At 42.2% G+C, this 19605-nt stretch overlaps 1 protein-coding gene across 1 annotated transcript in view; it reads left to right on the top strand.

Moving 5' to 3' along the window:
* Positions 1 to 517: 517 nt before the first annotated feature.
* The window catches only part of LOC121860706 (insulin receptor substrate 1-like), a gene marked incomplete at its 5' end in the record, with an annotated part of 93367 nt that continues 74279 nt past the window's right edge, over positions 518 to 19605 (top strand). Inside the window, 1 exon segment of the mRNA XM_042358004.1 lies at positions 518 to 630. Within this exon segment, the coding sequence (XP_042213938.1) occupies positions 518 to 630 (113 nt within the window).

Genomic DNA, 19605 nt, shown 5'->3' with positions numbered 1-19605 from the left:
TAAACGAAAAAAAATAATTGCTTTAAACTCGCTAAGATACCATACTTAGAATCACATTAAATATGTACACTATAGTCCTGTACACACATAAGAACTTCTGATCATTGTTGACATTTGAGACTGACATGAAATCATTTATGAAAATTTTAACCTAACCTGTTCTAATGATCTTAATTCATTTTTTAATTAAGTTTAGTCTGTTTTGTTCTGTATTGTGTGAATCATCTATCAAAAATGATTTACTTTAATGCCATAGTCTCACAGATTTGTGTAGGCATTTAACATACTTATAAGTACAGTAGTAACTTACATTCACACTTTTAATTTTGCTAATCAAAGTAAAAAAAATAAAATTACAGTCCAAAAACAAATGGGTCCAAGCACAGCATTTTCTTATTTTACTCACAGTGCTATTCAAAGATGTGTTGAAATACTTAAGAAATGTAGAACTGCAGTAGAAAGGAATAAAGAACAATTAATGAATTATTGCCTGATTTAAACCATTCTTCTTCCACAGACAATGAAAAAGAAGTTTTTTGTGCTGCGTCGTGAAACAGGGGCTGAAAATCCAGCGCGTCTGGAATACTACGACAATGAGAGGAAGTTCAATGCAGGTGTCCAGCCAAAAAAGTAAGTTGATGCATACAAATCTAATAAACAATTTTATCTAAGCAGCTCTGGTGAGTGGAGGGATTTAGGGGTCGGCGAGTTTATGAGCATGCTGTATATTATATAAGATAGTTTAATGAAATTTGGTGCAATTGATAAATACAGTATGTAGGTAAGCATGTTGATGGCTGATTTGCATGGGCCAAGATGACTTCAGTACTGTACTGTGAGCTGAGATGTATACTTCTGGTACTGTAAGAATAATCACTACATCCATCAGTTTAAAATAAAATTTCCTGTTGTATGGTACAAATTATATATATATATATATATATATATATATATATATATATATATATATATATATATATATATATATATATATATATATATATATATATATATATATATATATATATATATATATATATATATATATATATATATATATATATATATATATATATATATATATATATATATATATATATATATATATATATATATATATATATATATATCACTGTAGGTGCACGTGATCCAGGTATATGCTGATAACCACAAGGAAAAAAGAAAACACAAAGTTCCCTGACCTCATGTTTTTAAGGTCACCCTGTATATTTAAGCCTCTCTCTGTCCATGTAATCCAGTTGCCTCTGAAGATGTCTTGAATAAAGACGAAAGCTAAGGTGCTCCGTTGTTTCCATTTTCCCGTGTGATTTTATCAAGATTTATCTTATCCACGTTTTCATTGTGGATTTACATGAAATACAGTTGTACCCCACTTAACGCGGTCAATTGAACCCAGAGGGTCCCGTGTTAAGTGAAATCCGCGTTAAGTGAACAACAGAACATATGGGATTAATTCCAATAGAAACCGGCCCGACCCCCAAACTCCACTTTTTGAAGGCACATACCTATGTTGTAGTAAAAATAACATCTTAATTTTATGATGGTACATGCACACAATTAATACTTAAGAGAAATAGAGAAATACAGTCGCCAAGTTAATGTCCATTCAAATAATGGACTCAACTCCCTCCCCCTCTCACACTACACTCTCTGGCTCTTCCCTCTCAGAGAAATTTTTGGGGGAAAACCACTAAATTTTAATAAATAATGCCTCAAACTAAAGTTAGGATAATACAATTGACATTGCTGGATTCCTTGTAAGACCAGGAATATTTTGAATATAAATGTCATATATTTTGCACAAAAGATAACATAGTTAATTTGAGAAAATTTTTTATCTAAAATTTGTATGTCTAATGCAAAAATATGATGTTTATATTCAAAATGATCATCAAATTATAAGAATTCCAGCAATGTAAATTATATTCTAGCCGGGTAATTTGTATGAATTTTATGAGCTAAAACAGGCAGTCAGGCAGGGTGGGGCAAATCTAAAAATAGCGTCTCGAGCCGGACACTCACCGCGTATATGTGGAAAAAATCCGTGTTAAGTGAAAGTTCAGCTCTGGCGAGGCACCGCGTATATGATAAAACGCGTTAAGTGAAACCGCGTTAGGCGGGGTAATATGTATATATATATATATATATATATATATATATATATATATATATATATATATATATATATATATATATATATATATATATATATATATATATATATATATATATATATATATATGCAAGTAAATCACTGTAGGTGCGCGTGATCTAGGTATATGCTGATAACCACAAGCAGTCTGGTTTAGATATGTTGATGATGTATTATGTCTCTGGCCATGTAATGAGGACCTAAAAGCTTTCCTGCCACAACTTAACAACTTAGCCCCCTCGATCAAATTCACTGTGGAATTAGAGAAAGACTGTAAATTGCCATTCCTAGACTGTCTGATATACAGAATAGGTAACACTTTTCAGTTCAGTATTTATAGAAAACCAACTAATGTGTGTTCATACATTCATTATTATTCTGCCCACCATAATAAAGTCAAACAGTCAGCATTTTCAACAATGTTTTTACGTGCCTTGAGAATTTGCAGTCCGGAATTCATCGATGAGGAATACAAATATATATATAATATTGGCTCAAACCTTAAATACCCTCGATCTTTCATAGACAAATGCCTAAACATTACTAAGAAAACTTTTTATAGAACTGACCCCAAGCCCACCCATGACCATAAGAATATCTTAATATTACCATTTCACAAAAATTTCTCACACATTCCTTCACAACTAAAAACCTGGAACATCAATGTGGCATTTATAAACTCATGCACTGTTAAACGAATGTTAATCAAGAACTCCGCCAACAACACAATTGGTTGCATTTATAAAGTTCCTTGCAAGGAATGTAATATGTTTTACAATAGGCCAGACAGGTAAAGATCTTGCAACTAGAATTAAACAACACAAATACAGTGTTAGGACAGGCCAGGAATCCAATGCTCTGTTTGTTCATTTGAGGGATAACAAGCATTGCATTGACTGGGATAATGCCTCCTCAATATTACCATGTAATTCAATTGATAGTAGGAACATCATAGAATCTAGTCTTATTAAACATACCGAAGCATTCAACATGAATTTGAGTAAGGGCATGTACAAGCTGGACAATTTTGTAATTAAGAAGATTTGTAACCAGGTGAGAAGGTCGGGTCACCTGACCATCTGACCTGACCACCAACCGTTGTGTGCTATTTAAAGATTAGTAGGGTCATTACCTAATACCTGACCATTGTGGACCTGGTCTCACCCTCCTCTGTATATATACACCTTGATTTGTATTTCTCTCTTTAGTCTGTACTCACCCCTGAAGATGTGAATTACACGAAAGCGCTTGGGAACTTCGTGTTTTCTTCTTTCCTTGTGGTTATCAGCATATATATATATATATATATATATATATATATATATATATATATATATATATATATATATATATATATATATATATATATATATATATATATAGAAATAGATATAGATATATATATATATATATATATATATATATATATATATATATATATATATATATATATATATATATATATATATATATATATATATATATATATATATATATATATATATATATTGGATTTTTAAAATCAGCTTATTTACCTGTACAGTATTCTACTATCATGTGTTTGATGGAATATGCTAACAACACTTCTCATACATTTGTACAGTATTAGTGAAAGTATTGTGCAGTATGAGTGCATTATTTTCTCAATAGAAACTAGCTAGAAAAAATTTCTGATTATATAAATATGAATCTATACTGTGCAGTACTTTGTAAGTTGAACATTTGCTTTCTTCAGATACATTTGTTTACAATCATATGGATACACTCACTAATATCTTCTCCAACAAAAATAATTAAAGATATTAAAATACAGCTGCATTATAAACTACTTATTTTGCTCAATCAATTTAAGCCCACTAGATTCAGTGATATATCCATTAGCTGGAATAATTGGTGCAGAGTGGTTCCAGGAATGAGAGATTTCCAGGTATGGAGATGAATTATTTCATCCCTGGAATTGTTCTGGGTACAGTACTGTATATACTGGGGAAAGTTTTCTGCGAGTTTAAATTACACATCTTACATGGACAGACACATAGCTGTACAGTATTTATTAATGCAAACACCACTGTCCATGTACAGTGGCTAACAATATGATACCATAGACGATAAATTTTGGTATATGAGGGCTGTCACTAGTCACACGTAGAATTTCGGAGCATATCGACCCCCACCTGCACAGATAGTTGTTTTAGCGACTGTACAATGCAGTATTTTGTAAATAAACAAAGTACTGTACAGTATTCTGTAACTGTATATACTGTACTACTCACCAGCAGATGCTATTGTCTGGAGTTTGTGGATGAAGGCAGGCCTGTAGCAGGTGTTCCTAACTTTCTCTCTCCTCTCCCTCTATGAAGGGGGAATTGCACATGCCCCGTATACTGTGCATACACCCTCTACACACTAGCATATACTGTCCATTCTGCTATGTAAAATACCTGTACTGTATTGTACAGCCATGGAGATTCCGGGTGGTGTGTTGTCCATGTGGTACAGTAGTTCATTCTTAGGTGTTGACATGAAGGACCTCACATGGTCATGGAAACACTGAGTGGTGTGGTGTTCACGTGGTGCAGTAATTCATTCTTAGATGTTGATATAAAGCACCTCATGTGGTCATGGAGACACTGGATAGTGTGGTGTTACAGTGTGAGACACAAGGTGGTACGGTGTGGTGTTACAGTACCTCACTCTCGTAAAGCTGTGGTCACACTAAAGTTTCTACCCAGAATAAATCCACCGTAGGGTTGAATTTTCAACGATCTCCTCAAGTTGCCTCTACAGCGATAACTTATTTGTTGTCGAAAGTTGGACGATACTGAGCGTCTGAAAATCCTTGGTACAGTGGGTTGACATTTGCTATAGAGTCTTTTGTATTAATAAAATTTAAACCATTCTTATTTTTTCTTATTAATATTAAAATGTACTTAAAATAGAAAACAATATATATTTCAGTAACAAAACATGAGCAAAAATGTCATATTAAATAAAAAGTAAGAATACCTCACGATGGGAATTTCATTTGAGTAGATTACCTGCTTCACTTTTGTAAACAAACATCGCCTGGATGCTACAATCGTTTCTTTTTTGTCTTGGTCTTTAACAGGACCACGCATTTCACTAAAGCGGTTAATGCTGCCATAGAAACCTACAATGAAGCCATCTTACGATCCAACTGAGCTTAAACTAGCTGAGTGAGTTGGGCGCCTGGCCAACGGTTCCTTTCACCAGTGTGACCAGTGTGCCTGTGGATGAAATGCTATTGTGAATTTATTGCAAGGAAAAATCTCGTGTGATTGCAGCTTAAGTGTTGTTGTGTTATTTCGTGGTTAGATTTAGAGCCGAACCACAGTTGTTCCCAGAGTATACTGATTAAACATTATACTCGCCTGGTCAGAAGATGGTGGTCGGTTCTTACGGGTGCTTATCTCTGGGTGTGGACCTCTTTGATGGGTCACTGCTCTTGCTGGCACTGTCTAGTGCTGAATTCACTGGCTTGAACACTGTTTATCACTGTTCAACACTGATCTCACTTTTTTCCAAAATGAAATTTTCAGTTTTGGAGCAATTATGTCGATTTCCCAGTGGGGAGGAGGGATTGAAGGGAGGGACTAGGGGAATGGGCCAACATTGGCCATGGTAGCTTCTGCAGTAAGAGCAGCACTTGATAGGTCTTGCCCCTCCATTGGTTAAGGAAGTAGTGAGCGAGGGTAGATGCGATCCTGTTGAAACAAAGTGCAGCACTGTAGTTCTCACGGTGGCTGTGAGGTGGTGCGCAAGTAGGTGAAGCTGTGCGGCAAGATGGAAAAGCAATTTCTACGCACATAGGCCATCTTGGATTTGACAAGTGTAGGCAAAGATGGGCTTCCCCGGTATTTACATTCAGCATCGACAAATTTAGCTTAATGCTAACTTGTTAACGTGGACTTTGCCTATTGTAAATTGATTGAGGTTGTTTAAACCTAATTATCGTTAACGTAGATTACCATAAAATGGATGATTGTAAATAGTGGGATACGTACTGTACTTTATTAAGGTATTTAAAACAATTCTGTACAGCATAGTTATAATAGGTCTTATACACCACATGTACAGCCTCCTCTCCCAGTTTACACATGTTCACTCATATTTTCCTCTGTGTATTACAGTACTATACAGTATTGTACTTATGTTAGAATATAATTACAGGAGAAATCAATCCACATATAACCCCTTGTGTCTCTGTGCTGAATAAAATTGTGTGATGTTAGCCAGTAAAATGGCATCCCATAGTGAAGGGGTTAAGATGTTCTGGGTGTGCAGGTTTTTGGTGATTTGACACACATAAGATCTCATATAACAATTAGCCTATTACTGAGAATTCAATTTCATGACCTTTATGTTCTAGCATGTAAAAATTTAATTAATGAACCTCTAGTCAAATTTAACAAACAAAACTACCTGTACTGTATGGGTGAAAGATTGAACACAGGTCTGCCAGAGCCCTCAACAATACACATGCAAAGGAAACAGGAGTCAGGAACTCCTGGAAATTATATCAATGTTAGCAGGATCAAACTCATAGTTATCTAATAAAATCCAGGTTAATTACCAAAAAAAAGGTTCTACTGGTTCATGAAGGGAAATTTGTTTTTCCCATCCGCCCGGTTCGCAATAAAAGTATATTAACAAATAAATATTAATTCTCGAAAAAAAAAACCTCCCACCCAGTTAAAGATCTTTGCAAGGTTGATTGCAGTACAGCATTGAACTTTGGACAAGTTACACCACAAGACAGGATTAGTTACTGTAGTTTATTTTCATGACCTAATGGGTGTTCATCATTTAGGGATGTTTAATGAGATAACCTTTAATGACTGGAGACTTAAGTAAGGTACCCAGTAGTAAGATCCCCAGTAGTAAGTCCCCAGTAGTAAGTCCCCAGTAGTAAGTCCCTGGTAGTAAGGTTTCCAGTAGTAAGTCCCTGGTAGTAAGGTCTCCACTAGTAAGTCCCTGGTAGTAAGGTCCCCAGCAGTAAGCCCTCTAGTAGTAAGGTCTCATCTAGTAAGTCCCTGGTAGTAAGGTCCCCAGCAGTAAGGTCTCTTGTAGTAAGGTCCCCAGTAGTAAGGTTTCCAGTAGTAAGGTTTCCTGTAGTAAGGTCTCCTGTAATAAGGTCTCCAGTAGTAAGGTCTCCTGTAGTAAGGTCCTCAGTAGTAAGGTCTCCAGTAGTAAGATCCCCAGTAGTAAGGTCTCCAGTAGTAAGGTCTCCTGTAGTAAGGTCTCCAGTAGTAAGGTCTCCTGTAGTAAGGTCTCCTGTAGTAAGGTCCTCAGTAGTAAGGTCTCCAGTAGTAAGGTCCCCAGTAGTAAGGTCTCCAGTAGTAAGGTCTCCTGTAGTAAGGTCTCCAGTAGTAAGGTCTCCTGTAGTAAGGTCTCCTGTAGTAAGGTCCTCAGTAGTAAGGTCTCCAGTAGTAAGGTCCCCAGTAGTAAGGTCTCCAGTAGTAAGGTCTCCTGTAGTAAGGTCTCCAGTAGTAAGGTCTCCTGTAGTAAGGTCTCCTGTAGTAAGGTCCTCAGTAGTAAGGTCTCCAGTAGTAAGGTCCCCAGTAGTAAGGTCTCCAGTAGTAAGGTCTCCTGTAGTAAGGTCTCCAGTAGTAAGGTCTCCTGTAGTAAGGTCTCCTGTAGTAAGGTGTCCAGTAGTAAGGTCTCCAGTAGTAAGGTCTCCTGTAGGAGTCTCAAGTGGAGTCTCCAGTAGTAAGGTCTCTAGTAGTAAGGTCCTCAGTATAAGGTCCCTAGTAGATCCTCAGTAGTAAGGTCTCCAGTAGTAAGGTCTCCTGTAGTAAGGTCCCCAGTAGTGGAGTCTCCAGTAGTAAGGTCTCTAGTAGTAAGGTCTCCAGTAATGGGTCTCTTGTAGTAAGCTCTCCTGTAGTAAGGTCCCCAGTAATAAGGTCTCCTGTAGTAAGATCCTCGTAGTAAGGTCTCCAGTAGTAAGGTCTCAGTAGTAAGGTCTCCAGTAGTGGGGTCTCAGTAATGGGTCTCCAGTAGTAAGGTTTCCAGTAGTAAGGTCTCTAGTAGTAAGGTCTCCAGTAGTAAGGTCTCTAGTAGGTCTCAGTAATGGGTTCTCCAGTAGTAAGGTCTCCTGTAGTAAGATCCTCAGTAGTAAGGTCTCTAGTAGTAAGGTCTCCAGTAGTAAGGTCTCTAGTAGTAAGGTCTCCAGTAGTAGGTCTCCAGTAGTAAGGTTTTAGTAAGGTCTCTAGTAATAGGTCTCAGTAGTAAGGTCTCTAGTAATAGGTCTCCAGTAGTAGGTCTCTAGTAGTAGATCTGTAGTAAGGTCTCCAGTAATGGGTCTCCTGTAGTAAGATCCTCAGTAGTAGGTCTCCAGTAGTAAGGTCTCCTGTAGTAAGGTCTGTAGTAAGGTCTGTAAGATCCTCCAGTAGTAAGGTCTCTAGTAGTAAGGTCTCCAGTAGTGGGTCTCAGTAGTAAGGTCCCCAGTAATAGGTCCCAGTAAGGTCTCATAGTAAGGTCTCAGTAGTAAGGTCTCCAGTAGTAAGGTCTCAGTAGTAAGGTCTCCAGTAGTAAGGTCTCCAGTAGTAAGGTCCCCAGTAATGGGTCTCAGTAATGGGTCTCCAGTAGTAAGGTCTCAGTAATGGGTCCCCAGGTAATGGTCTCCAGTAAGGTCTCAGTAGTAAGGTCCTCAGTAGTAAGGTCTCCTGTATTAAGGTCTCCTGTAATGAGTCCCCAGTAGTAAGGTCCAATAGTAAGGTCTCCTGTAGTAAGGTCTCTATTAGTAAGGTCCCCAGTGTAAGGTCTCCAGTAGTAAGGTCACCAGTAGTAAGGTCTCCAGTAGTAAGGTCTCCAGTGTAAGGTCTCAGTAGTAAGTCTCAGTAGTAAGGTCCCCCAGTAAGGTCTCCAGTAGTAAGGTCCCCAGTAGTAAGGTCTCCAGTAGTGGGTCTCCAGTAGTAAGGTCTCCAGTCGTGGGTCTCAGTAGTACAGTCTCCTGTAGTAAGTCTCCATAGTAAGGTCCACAGTAAGGTCCCAAGTAAGGTCCCCAGTAGTGAGTCCCCAGTAGTAAGGTCCCCAGTAGTAAGGTCTCCAGTAGTAAGGTCCACAGTAGTAAGGTCCCCAGTAGTAAGCTCTCAGTAGTAAGGTCCCCAGTAGTAAGGTCTCCAGTAGTAAGGTCTCCAGTAGTAAGGTCCTCAGTAGTGAGTCTCTGTATTAAGGTCTCCTGTAGTAAGGTCCACAATAAGGTCCACAGTAAGGGTCTGTAGTAAGGTCTCTAGTAATAGGTCCCCAGTAGTAAGGTCTCCAGTAGTAAGGTCACCAGTAGTAAGGTCTCCAGTAGTAGGTCTCCAGTAGTAAGGTCTCCAGTAGTAAGGTCCCAGTAGTAAGGTCCCCAGTAATGGTCCCCAGTAATGAGTCTCCAGTGTAAGGTCTCCAGTAGTAAGGTCTCCAGTAGTAAGGTCCCCAGTAGTAAGGTCTGTATTAAGGTCGCCTGTAGTAGGTCCCCAGTAGTAAGGTCCACAGTAGTAAGGTCTCTGTAGTAAGGTCTCTAGTAGTAAGGTCCCCAGTAATGGGGTCTATAGTAAGGTCTCAGTAGTAAGGTCCACAGTAGTAAGGTCCCCAGTAGTAAGGTCCCCAGTAGTAAGGTCTCAATAGTGAGTCTCTAGTAGTAAGGTCTCCAGTAGTAAGGTCTCCAGTAGTAAGTCTCTAGTAGTAAGGTCTCCAGTAGTAGGTCTCTTGTAGTAAGCTCTCTGTAGTAAGGTCCCCAGTAGTAAGGTCTCCTGTAGATCCTCAGTAGTAAGGTCTCCAGTAGTAAGGTCTCCAGTAGTAAGGTCTCCAGTAGTAAGGTCTCCATAGTAAGGCTTCCGTAGTAAGGTCTCTAGTAGTAAGGTCTCAGTAGTAAGGTCTCTAGTAGTAAGGTCTCCAGTAGTAAGGTCTCCTGTAGTAAGATCCTCAGTGTAAGGTCTCTAGTAAGGTCTCCAGTAGTAAGGTCTCTAGTAATGGTCTCCAGTAGTAAGGTCTCAGTAGTAAGTTCCAGTAATGAGTCTCTAGTAGTAAGTCTCCAGTAGAAGTCTCTCGTAGTAAGATCTGTAATAAGTCTCCAGTAGTAAGGTTTCAGTAATAGGTCTCAATAGTAAGGTCTCCTGTAAGATCCTCAGTAGTAAGGTCTCCAGTAGTAAGATCTCCTGTAATGGGTCTGTAGTAAGGTCTCCTGTAGTAAGATCCTCAGTAATGGGGTCTCCAGTAGTAAGTCTCCGTAAGGTCCCCAGTAGTAAGGTCCCCAGTAGTAAGGTCTCCAGTAGTAAGGTCTCAGTAGTAAGGTCTCCAATAGTAAGGTCTCCAGTAGTAAGGTCCCAGTAGTAAGGTCTCCAGTAGTAAGGTCTCCAGTAGTAAGGTCTCCAGTAGTAAGGTCCCCAGTAGTAAGGTCTCAATAATGAGTCTCCAGTAGTAAGTCTCCAGTAATGGTCTCAGTAGTAAGGTCTCCTGTATTAGGTCTCTGTAGTAAGGTCCCCAATGGTAGGTCCACAGTAGTAAGGTCTCCTGTAGTAAGGTCTCTAGTAGTAAGGTCCCCAGTAGTAGGTCTCAGTAGTAAGGTCACCAGTAGTAAGGTCTCCAGTAGTAAGGTCTCCAGTAGTAAGGTCTCCAGTAGTAAGGTCTCCAGTAGTAAGGTCCCAGTAGTAAGTGTCTCCAGTAATGAGTCCCCAGTAGTAAGGTCTCAGTAGTAGGTCTCCAGTAGTAAGGTCTCAGTCGTAAGGTCTCCAGTAGTCAGTCTCCAGTAGTAAGGTCTCCTGTAGTAAGGTCTCAATGTGAGGTCCACAGTAATGGTCCCCAGTAGTAAGGTCCCCAGTAGTAAGGTCTGATAGTAAGGTCCCCAGTAGTAAGGTCCCCAGTAGTAAGGTCCCCAGTAGTAAGGTCCACAGTAGTAAGGTCCCCCAGTAATAGCTCTCAGTAGTAAGGTCCCCAGTAGTAAGGTCTCCAGTAGTAAGGTCTCCAGTAATAAGGTCCTCAGTAGTAAGGTCTCCTGTATTAAGGTCTCCTGTAGTAAGGTCCACAGTAATAAGGTCTCCTGTAGTCTCTAGTAGTAAGGTCAGATAGTAAGGTCTCAGTAGTAAGGTCACCAGTAGTAAGGTCTCCAGTAGTAAGGTCTCCAGTAATGCGTCTCAATAGTAAGGTCCCCAGTAGTAAGGTCCCCAGTAGTAAGGTCCCCAGTAGGAGTCTCAGTAGTAAGGTCTCACTAATGGGTCTCCAGTAGTAAGGTCCCCAGTAGTAAGGTTGGGTCGCTTGTAGTAGGTCCCCAGTAGTAAGGTCCACAGTAGAGTCTCCTGTAGTAAGGTCTCTAGTAGTAAGGTCCCCAGTAGTAAGGTCTATAAAGGTCTCCAGTAGTAAGGTCCACAGTGTGAGGTCCCCAGTAGTAAGGTCCCCCAGTAATGGGTCTCCAGTGTAAGGTCTCTAGTAGTAAGGTCTCCCAGTAAAGGGTTCCAGTAGTAGGTCTCCAGTAGTAAGGTCTCTAGTAGTAAGGTCTCCAGTAGTAAGGTCTCAGTAGTAAGGTCTCAGTAGTGAGTCTCCAGTAGTAAGGTCTCAGTAGTAGGTTCCAGTGTAAGGTCCCCAGTGTAAGGTCTCCAGTAGTAAGGTCTCCGTATAGGTCCCCAGTGTAGGTTCCAGTAGTAAGGTCACAGTAATGAGTCCACAGTAGTAAGGGCTCCTGTATTAAGGTCTCCAGTAGTAAGGTCTCCATTAAGGTCTCAATGTGGGTCCCCAGTAGTAGGTCCCCAGTGTAGGTCTCCAGTAGTAAGGTCTCCAGTAGTAAGGTCCACAGTAATGGGTCTCCTGTATTAAGGTCTCCGTAGTAAGGTCTCAGTAGTAAGTTCCCCAGTAGTAAGGTCTCCTGTAGTAAGGTCTCCCAGTAGTAGGTCCCCAGTGTAAGGTCCACAGTAATGGGTCCCAGTAAGGGTCCCCAGTAGTAAGGTCCCCAGTAGTAAGGTCTCATAGTAAGGTCCCAGTAGTAAGTCCAGTAGTACTCCAGTAGTGGGTCCCCAGTAGTAAGGTCCCCAGAGTAAGGTCTCAGTAGTAAGGTCCCAGTAGTAAGGTCTCCTGTATTAAGGTCTCCAGTAGTAAGGTCTGTATTAAGGTCTCCAGTAGTAAGGTCCCCAGTAGTAAGGTCCAATAGTAAGGTCTCCAGTAGTAAGGTTTCCTGTAGTAAGGATTCCAGTAGTAAGGTCTCCAGTAGTAGTCTCCAGTAGTAAGGTCTCCAGTAGTAGGTCTCCTGTAGTAAGGTCTCCAGTAGTAAGTCCACAGTAGTAAGGTCCCCAGTAGTAAGGTCCCCAGTAGTAAGTACAGTAATGGGTCCCCAGTAGTAAGGTCCACAATAGTAAGTCTCCTGTATTAAGGTCTCCAGTAGTAAGTCTGTATTAGGTCTCCAGTAGTAAGGTCCCCAGTAGTAAGGTCTCCTGTAGTAAGGTCTCCAGTAGTAAGGTCCCCAGTAGTAAGGTCTCCAGTAGTAAGGTTCCAGTAGTAAGGTCCACAGTAGTAAGGTCTCCAGTAGTAGGTTCCAGTAGTAAGGTCCACAGTAGTAAGGTCTCAAGTAGTAAGGTCTCCAGTAGTAAGGTCCACAGTAGTAAGGTTCCCTGTATTAAAGTCTCCAGTAGTAAGGTCTCCAGTAGTAAGGACTCCAGTAGTAAGGTCCCCAGTAGTAAGGTCTCCGAGTAAGGTTCCAGTAGTAAGGTCTCCAGTAGTAAGGTCTCCAGTAGTAAGGTCCCAGCAGTAAGGTCTCCAGTAGTAAGGTCCCCAGTAGTAAGGTTCCAGTAGTAAGGTCTCCTGTAGTAAGGTTTCCAGTAGTAAGGTCTCCAGTAGTACAGTCTCCAGTAGTAAGGTCCCCAGTAAAGGTCCCCAGTAGTGAGTCTCCTGTAAAGGTCTCCAGTAGTAAGGTCCACAGTAGTAAGGTCCCCAGTAGTAAGGTCCCCAGTAGTAAGGTCCCCAGTAGTAAGGTCCACAAAGTAAGGTCTCCTGTATTAAGGTCTCCAGTAGTAAGGTCTGTATTAGTCTCCAGTAGTAGGTCCCCAGTAAGGTCTCCTGTAGTAAGGTCTCCAGTAGTAAGGTCCCCAGTAGTAAGGTCTCCAGTAGTAAGGTCTCCAGTAGTAAGGTCCACAGTAGTAAGGTCTCCAGTAGTAAGGTCTCCAGTAGTAAGGTCCACAGTAGAAGGTCTCAAGTAGTAAGGTTCCAGTAGTAAGGTCTCCTGTATTAAGGTCTCCAGTAGTAAGGTCTCCAGTAGTAAGGTCTCCAGTAGTAAGGTCTCCTGTAGTAAGGTCTCCTGTAGTAAGGTCTCCTGTAGTAAGATCCTCAGTAGTAAGGTCTCCAGTAGTAAGGTCTCCAGTAGTAATGTTTCCAGTAGTAAGGTCTCTAGTAGTAAGGTCTCCAGTAGTAAGGTCTCCTGTAGTAAGGTCTCCTGTAGTAAGATCCTCAGTAGTAAGGTCTCCAGTAGTAAGGTCTCCAGTAGTAAGGTCTCCAGTAGTAAGGTCTCCAGTAGTAAGGTCTCCAGTAGTAAGGTCTCCTGTAGTAAGATCCTCAGTAGTAAGGTCTTGTAGTAAGGTCTCCAGTAAGGTCTCTAGTAGTAAGGTCTCCAGTAGTAAGGTCTCCAGTAAGGTTTCCAGTAGTAAGGTCCTAGTAGTAAGGTCTCCAGTATTAAGGTCTCTAGTAGTAAGGTCTCCTGTAGTAAGGTCTCCAGTAGTAAGGTTTCAGTAGTAAGGTTCCAGTAAGGTTTCCAGTAGTAAGGTCTCCAGTAGTACTGTCTCCAGTAGTAAGGTCTCCTGTAAAGGTCTCCAGTAGTAAGGTCCACAGTAGTAAGGTCCCCAGTAAGGTCCCCAGTAAGGTTCCAGTAGTAAGGTCCACAATAGTAAGGTCCCCAGTAGTAAGGTCTCCAGTAGTAAGGTTCCCAGTAGTAAGGTCTCCAGTAGTAAGGTCTCCAGTAGTAAGGTCCTCAGTAGTAAGGTCTCCTACATTAAGGTCTCCTGTAGTAAGGTCCCCAGTAGTAAGGTCCACAGGAGTAAGGTCTCCTGTAGTAAGGTCCACAGTAGTAAGGTCTCCTGTAGTAAGGTCTCTAGTAGTAAGGTCCCCAGTAGTAAGGTCTCCAGTAGTAAGGTCACCAGTAGTAAGGTCTCCAGTAGTAAGGTCTCCAGTAGTAAGGTCTCCAGTAGTAAGGTCCCCAGTAGTAAGGTCTCCAGTAGTAAGGTGCCCAGTAGTAAGGTCTCCAGTAGTAAGGTCTCCAGTAGTAAGGTCTCCAGTCAAGGTCTCCAGTAGTACAGTCTCCAGTAGTATAGTCTCCTAGTAAGGTCTCCAGTAGTAAGGTCCACAAGTAGTAAGGTCCCCAGTAGTAAGGTCCCCAGTAGTAAGGTCCCAGTAGTAAGGTCCCCAGTAGTAAGGTCCCCAGTAGTAAGGTTCCAGTAGTAAGGTCCACAGTAGTAAGGTCCCCAGTAGTAAGGTCTCCAGTAGTAAGGTCCCCAGTAGTAAGGTCTCCAGTAGTAAGGTTCCAGTAGTAAGGTCCCCAGTAGTAAGGTCCCCAGTCGTAAGGCTCAGTAGTAAGGTCCCCAGTAGTAAGGTCTCCTGTATTAAGGTCTCCTGTGTAGGTCCACAGTAGTAAGGTCTCTAGTAGTAAGGTCCCCAGTAGTAAGGTCTCCAGTAGTAAGGTCACCAGTAGTAAGGTCTCCAGTAGTAAGGTCTCCAGTAGTAAGGTCTCCAGTAGTAAGGTCTCCAGTAAGGTCTCCAGTAAGGTCTCCAGTAGTAAGGTCCCCAGTAGTAAGGTCCCCAGTAGTAAGGTCTCCAGTAGTAGGGTTCCAGTAGTAAGCAGGTCTCCAGTAGTAAGGTTCCAGTAGTAAGGTTCCAGTAGTAGGTCTCCAGCAGTAAGGTCTCCAGTAGTAAGGTCCCCAGTAGTAAGGTCCCCAGTAGTAAGGTCCCCAGTAGTAAGGTTCCAGTAGTAAGTCCCAGTAGTACGGTCTGCAGTAAGGTCCCCAGTAGTAAGGTCCACAGTAGTAAGGTCCACAGTAGTAAGGTCCACAGTAGTAAGGTCCCCAGCAGTAAGGTCCCCAGTAGTAAGGGTCCCCAGTAGTAAGGTCTCCAGTAGTAAGGTCCCCGTAGTAAGGTCCACAGATAAGGTCCCCAGTAGTAAGGTTTCAGTAGTACGGTCCCCAGTAGTAAAGTCCACAGTAGTAAGGTCTCCTGTATTAAGGTTCCAGTAGTAAGGTCTCCTGTATTAAGGTCTCCAGTAGTAAGGTCCCCAGTAGTAAGGTCCCCAGTAGTAAGGTCCCCAGTAGTAAGGTCCCTGCAGTAAGGTCCCCAGTAGTAAGGTCCCCAGTAGTAAGGTCTCCAGTAAAGGTCCCAGTAGTAAGGTCCACAGTAGTAAGGTCCCCAGTAGTAAGGTCCCCAGTAGTAAGATTCCAGTAGAAGGTCCCCAGTAGTAAGGTTCCAGTAGTAAGGTTTGTATTAGTCTCCAGTAGTAAGGTCCCCAGTAGTAAGGTTTCCAGTAGTAAGGTCTCCAGTAGTAAGGTCCCCAGTAGTAAGGTCCACAGTAGTAAGGTCTCCTTGTATAAGGTCTCCAGTAGTAAGGTCTGTATTAAGGTCTCCAGTAGTAAGGTCCCCAGTAGTAAGGTTTTCAGTAGTAAGGTTCCAGTAGTAAGGTCTCCTGTAGTAAGATCCTCAGTAGTAAGGTCTCCAGTAGTAAGGTTCCTGTAGTAAGGTCTCCTGTAGTAAGGTCTCCTGTAGTAAGGTCTCCTGTAGTAAGATCCTCAGTAGTAAGGTCTCTAGTAGTAAGGTCTCCAGTAGTAAGGTCTCTAGTAGTAAGGTCTCAAGTAGTAAGGTCTGTAGTAAGATTCTCAGTAGGTCTCCAGTAGTAAGGTCTCCAGTAGTAAGGTCTCCAGTAGTAAGGTCTCCAGTAGTAAGGTCCCCAGTAGTAAGGTCCCCAGTATTAAGGTCTCCAGTAGTAAGGTCTCCAGTAGGTTTCCAGTAGTAAGGTCTCTAGTAGTAAGGTCTCTAGTAGTAAGGTCTCCTGTAGTAAGGTTTCCAGTAGTAAGGTTTCCAGTACTGTCTCCTGGTAAGGTCTCTTGTAGTAAGGTCCCAGTAGTAAGGTTTCCAGTATTAAGGTCTCCAGTAGTAAGGTCTCCAGTAGTAAGGTCTCCAGTAGTAAGGTCCCCAGTAGTAAGGTCCCCAGTAGTAAGGTTCTCAGTAGTAAGGTCCCCAGTAGTAAGGTCTCCTAGTAAGGTTTCAGTAGTACAGTCTCCAGTAGTAAGGTCCCCAGTAGTAAGGTGCCCAGTAGTAAGGTCCCCAGTAGTAAGGTCTCCTGTAGTAAGGTCTCCAGGTATCCACAGTAGTAAGGTCCCCAGTAGTAAGGTCCCCAGTAGTAAGGTCCCCAGTAATAAGGTCCCCAGTAGTAAGGTCCCCAGTAGTAAGGTCCACAATAGTAAGGTCTCCTGTATTAAGGTCTCCAGTAGTAAGGTTCCAGTAGTAAGGTTCCAGTAGTAAGGTCCACAGTAAGGTCTCCTGTATTAAGGTCTCCAGTAAGGTCTCCTGTAGTAAGGTCTCCTGTAGTAAGGTCTCCAGTAAGGTCTCCTGTAGTAAGATCCTCAGTAGTAAGGTCTCCAGTAGTAAGGTCTCCAGTAGTAAGGTCTCCAGTAGTAAGGTCTCCAGTAGTAAGTCTGCAGTAGTAAGGTTTCCAGTAGTAAGGTCTCTAGTAGTAAGGTCTCCAGTAGTAAGGTCTCCTGTAGTAAGGTCCTGTAGTAAGATCCTCAGTAGTAAGGTCTCCAGTAGTAAGGTCTCCAGTAAGGTCTCCAGTAGTAAGGTTCCAGTAGTAAGGTCTCCAGTGTAAGGTTTCCAGTAGTAAGGTCTCTAGTAATAAGGTCTCCAGTAGTAAGGTCTCCTGTAGTAAGATCCTCAGTAGTAAGGTCTCTAGTAGTAAGGTCTCCAGTAGTGTCTTTAGTAGTAGTCTCCAGTAGTAAGGTCTCCAGTAGTAAGGTTTCCAGTAGTAAGGTCTCTAGTAGTAAGGTCTCTAGTAGTAAGGTCTCCTGTAGTAAGGTCTCCAGTAGTAAGGTTTCCAGTAGTAAGGTTCCAGTAATAAGGTCTCCTGTAGTAAGGTCTCCAGTAGTAAGGTTTCCAGTAGTAAGGTCTCCAGTAGTAAGGTCCCCAGTAGTAAGGTCTCCAGTAGTAAGGTCTCCTGTAGTAAGATCCTCAGTAGTAAGGTCTCCAGTAGTAAGGTCTCCTGTATTAAGGTCTCCTGTAGTAAGGTCCCCAGTAGTAAGGTCCACAGTAGTAAGGTCTCCTGTAGTAAGGTCTCCTGTATTAAGGTCTCCAGTAGTAAGGTCTCCTGTATAGGTCTCAGTAAAGGTCCCCAGTAGTAAGGTCTCCTGTAGTAAAGTTCCAGGTAAGGTCCCCAGTAGTAAGGTCTCCAGTAGTAAGGTCCCCAGTAGTAAGGTCTCCAGTAGTAAGTCCCCATTAGTAAGGTCCACAGTGTAAGGTCTCCTGTATTGGTCGTAGTGTCTGATTAGGTCTCCAGTAGTAAGGTACCCAGTAGTAAGGTCTCCTGTAGTAAGGTCTCCAGTAAGGTCCCCAGTAGTAAGGTCTCCAGTAGTAAGGTCTCCAGTAGTAAGGTCCACAGTAGTAAGGTCTCCTGTATTAAGGTCTCCAGTAGTAAGGTTCTAGTAGTAAGTCTCCAGTAGTAAGGTCTCCCAGTGTCTCTGTAGTAAGGACTCCTGTAGTAAGGTCTCCTGTAGTAAGATCCTCAGTAGTAAGGTCTCAAGTAGTAAGGTCTCCAGTAGTAAGGTCTCCAGTAGTAAGGTCTCCAGTAGTAAGGTTTCAGTAGGTCTCCTGTAGTAAGATCCTCAGTATAAGGTCTCTAGTGTAAGGTCTCTGTGTCGTAAGGTCTCAGTAGTAGGTCTCGTAGTAAGGTTTCCAGTAATAAGTCTCTAGTAGTAAGGTCTCCAGTAGTATGGTCTCTAGTAGTAAGGTCTCCTGTAGTAAGGTCTCCAGTAATGAAGTTTAGTAGTAAGGTCTCCAGTAGTAAGGTCTCTTAATGTCTCAGTAGTAGTTTCCAGTAGTAAGGTCTACTGTGGGTCTCCTGGTAAGGTCTCTGTAGTAGATCCTCAGTAATGGGTCTCTAGTAGTAGGTCTCAGTAGTAAGGTCTCTCTAGTAAGGGTCTCAAGTAAGGTCTCCTGTAGTAAGATCCTCAGTAGTGAGTCTCTGTTAAGGTCTCCAGTAGTAAGGTCTCAGTAGTAAGGTCTCAGTAGTAAGGTCCCCAGTAATGGGTCCCCAGTAATGAGTCTCCAGTAGTAAGGTCTCCAGTAGTAAGGTCTCCAGTAGTAATTTCAGTAGTAAGGTCTCTAGAAGTAAGGTCTCTAGTAGTAAGGTCTCAATAAGGTCTCCAGTAGTAGGTTTCCAGTAGTAAGGTCTCCAGTAGTAAGGTCTCCTGTAGTAAGGTTTCCTGTAGTAAGGTCTCCAGTAGTAAGGTCTGATAAGGGTCCCCAGTAGTAAGGTCCCAGGGTTAGTAGTAAGGTCTCCAGTAGTAAGGTCTCCAGTAGTAAGGTCTCCAGTAGTAAGGTCCCCAGTAGTAAGATCCCTCAGTAGTAAGGTCTCAGTAGTAAGGTCTCAGTAGTAAGGTCTCCAGTAAGGTCTCCAGTAAGGTCCCCAGTAATGGTCTCAAGTAGAGTCCCCAGTAGTAAGGTCTCCAGTAGTAAGGTCTCCAGTAGTAAGGTCTCTGTAGTAAGGTTTCAAGTAAGTCTCCAGTAAGTTCTCAGTAGTAAGGTCCCCAGTATGGGTCCCCAGTAGTAAGGTCAGTAAGGTCTCTAGTAGGTCTGAGCCGTTAAGGTCCCAGTAGTAAGGTCCCCAGTAGTAAGGTCCCAGTAGTAAGGTCCCCTGTAGTAAGGTCCCCAGTAATGGGTCTCCAGTAGTAGGTCCCAGTAGTAAGGTCCCCAGTAGTAAGGTCTCCAGTATTAAGGTCCCCAGTAGTAAGGTCTCAGTAGTAAGGTCTCAGTAGTAAGGTCCCAGTAGTAAGGTCTCCTGTATTAAGGTCTCCTGTAGTAAGTTAGTAGTAAGGTCCCAGTAGTAAGGTCTCCTGTAGTAGTAAGGTCTCCATGGTAAGGTCTCCAGTAGTAGGTCACCAGTAATGGTCTCCAGTAGTAAGGTCTCCAGTAAGGTCTCCAGGTGTATTGGTCTGGTCCAGTAGTAAGGTCCCCATTCATGGGTTTCCAGTAGTAGGTCTCCAGTAGTAGGTCCCCAGTAGTAGGTCTCCTGTATTGGGTCTCCTGTAGTAGGTCCCCAATGTGGTCTCCTGTAGTAAGGTCTCTAGTAGTAGGTCCCCAGTAGTAAGGTCTCCTGTAATGGGTCTGTGTCACAGTAGAAAGGTCCCCAGTAGTAAGGTCCCCAATAGTAGGTCTCAGTAGTAAGGTCTCATAGTAGGTTTCCAGTAGTAAGGTCTCCA

Source organism: Homarus americanus, unplaced genomic scaffold, assembly GCF_018991925.1.
Source record: "Homarus americanus isolate GMGI-L3 unplaced genomic scaffold, GMGI_Hamer_2.0 scaffold23617, whole genome shotgun sequence".
Lineage (NCBI taxonomy): Eukaryota > Metazoa > Arthropoda > Malacostraca > Decapoda > Nephropidae > Homarus > Homarus americanus.
The sequence above is the reverse complement of the archived record's forward strand: the minus strand, read 5'-3'. Positions and strand labels throughout refer to the sequence as shown.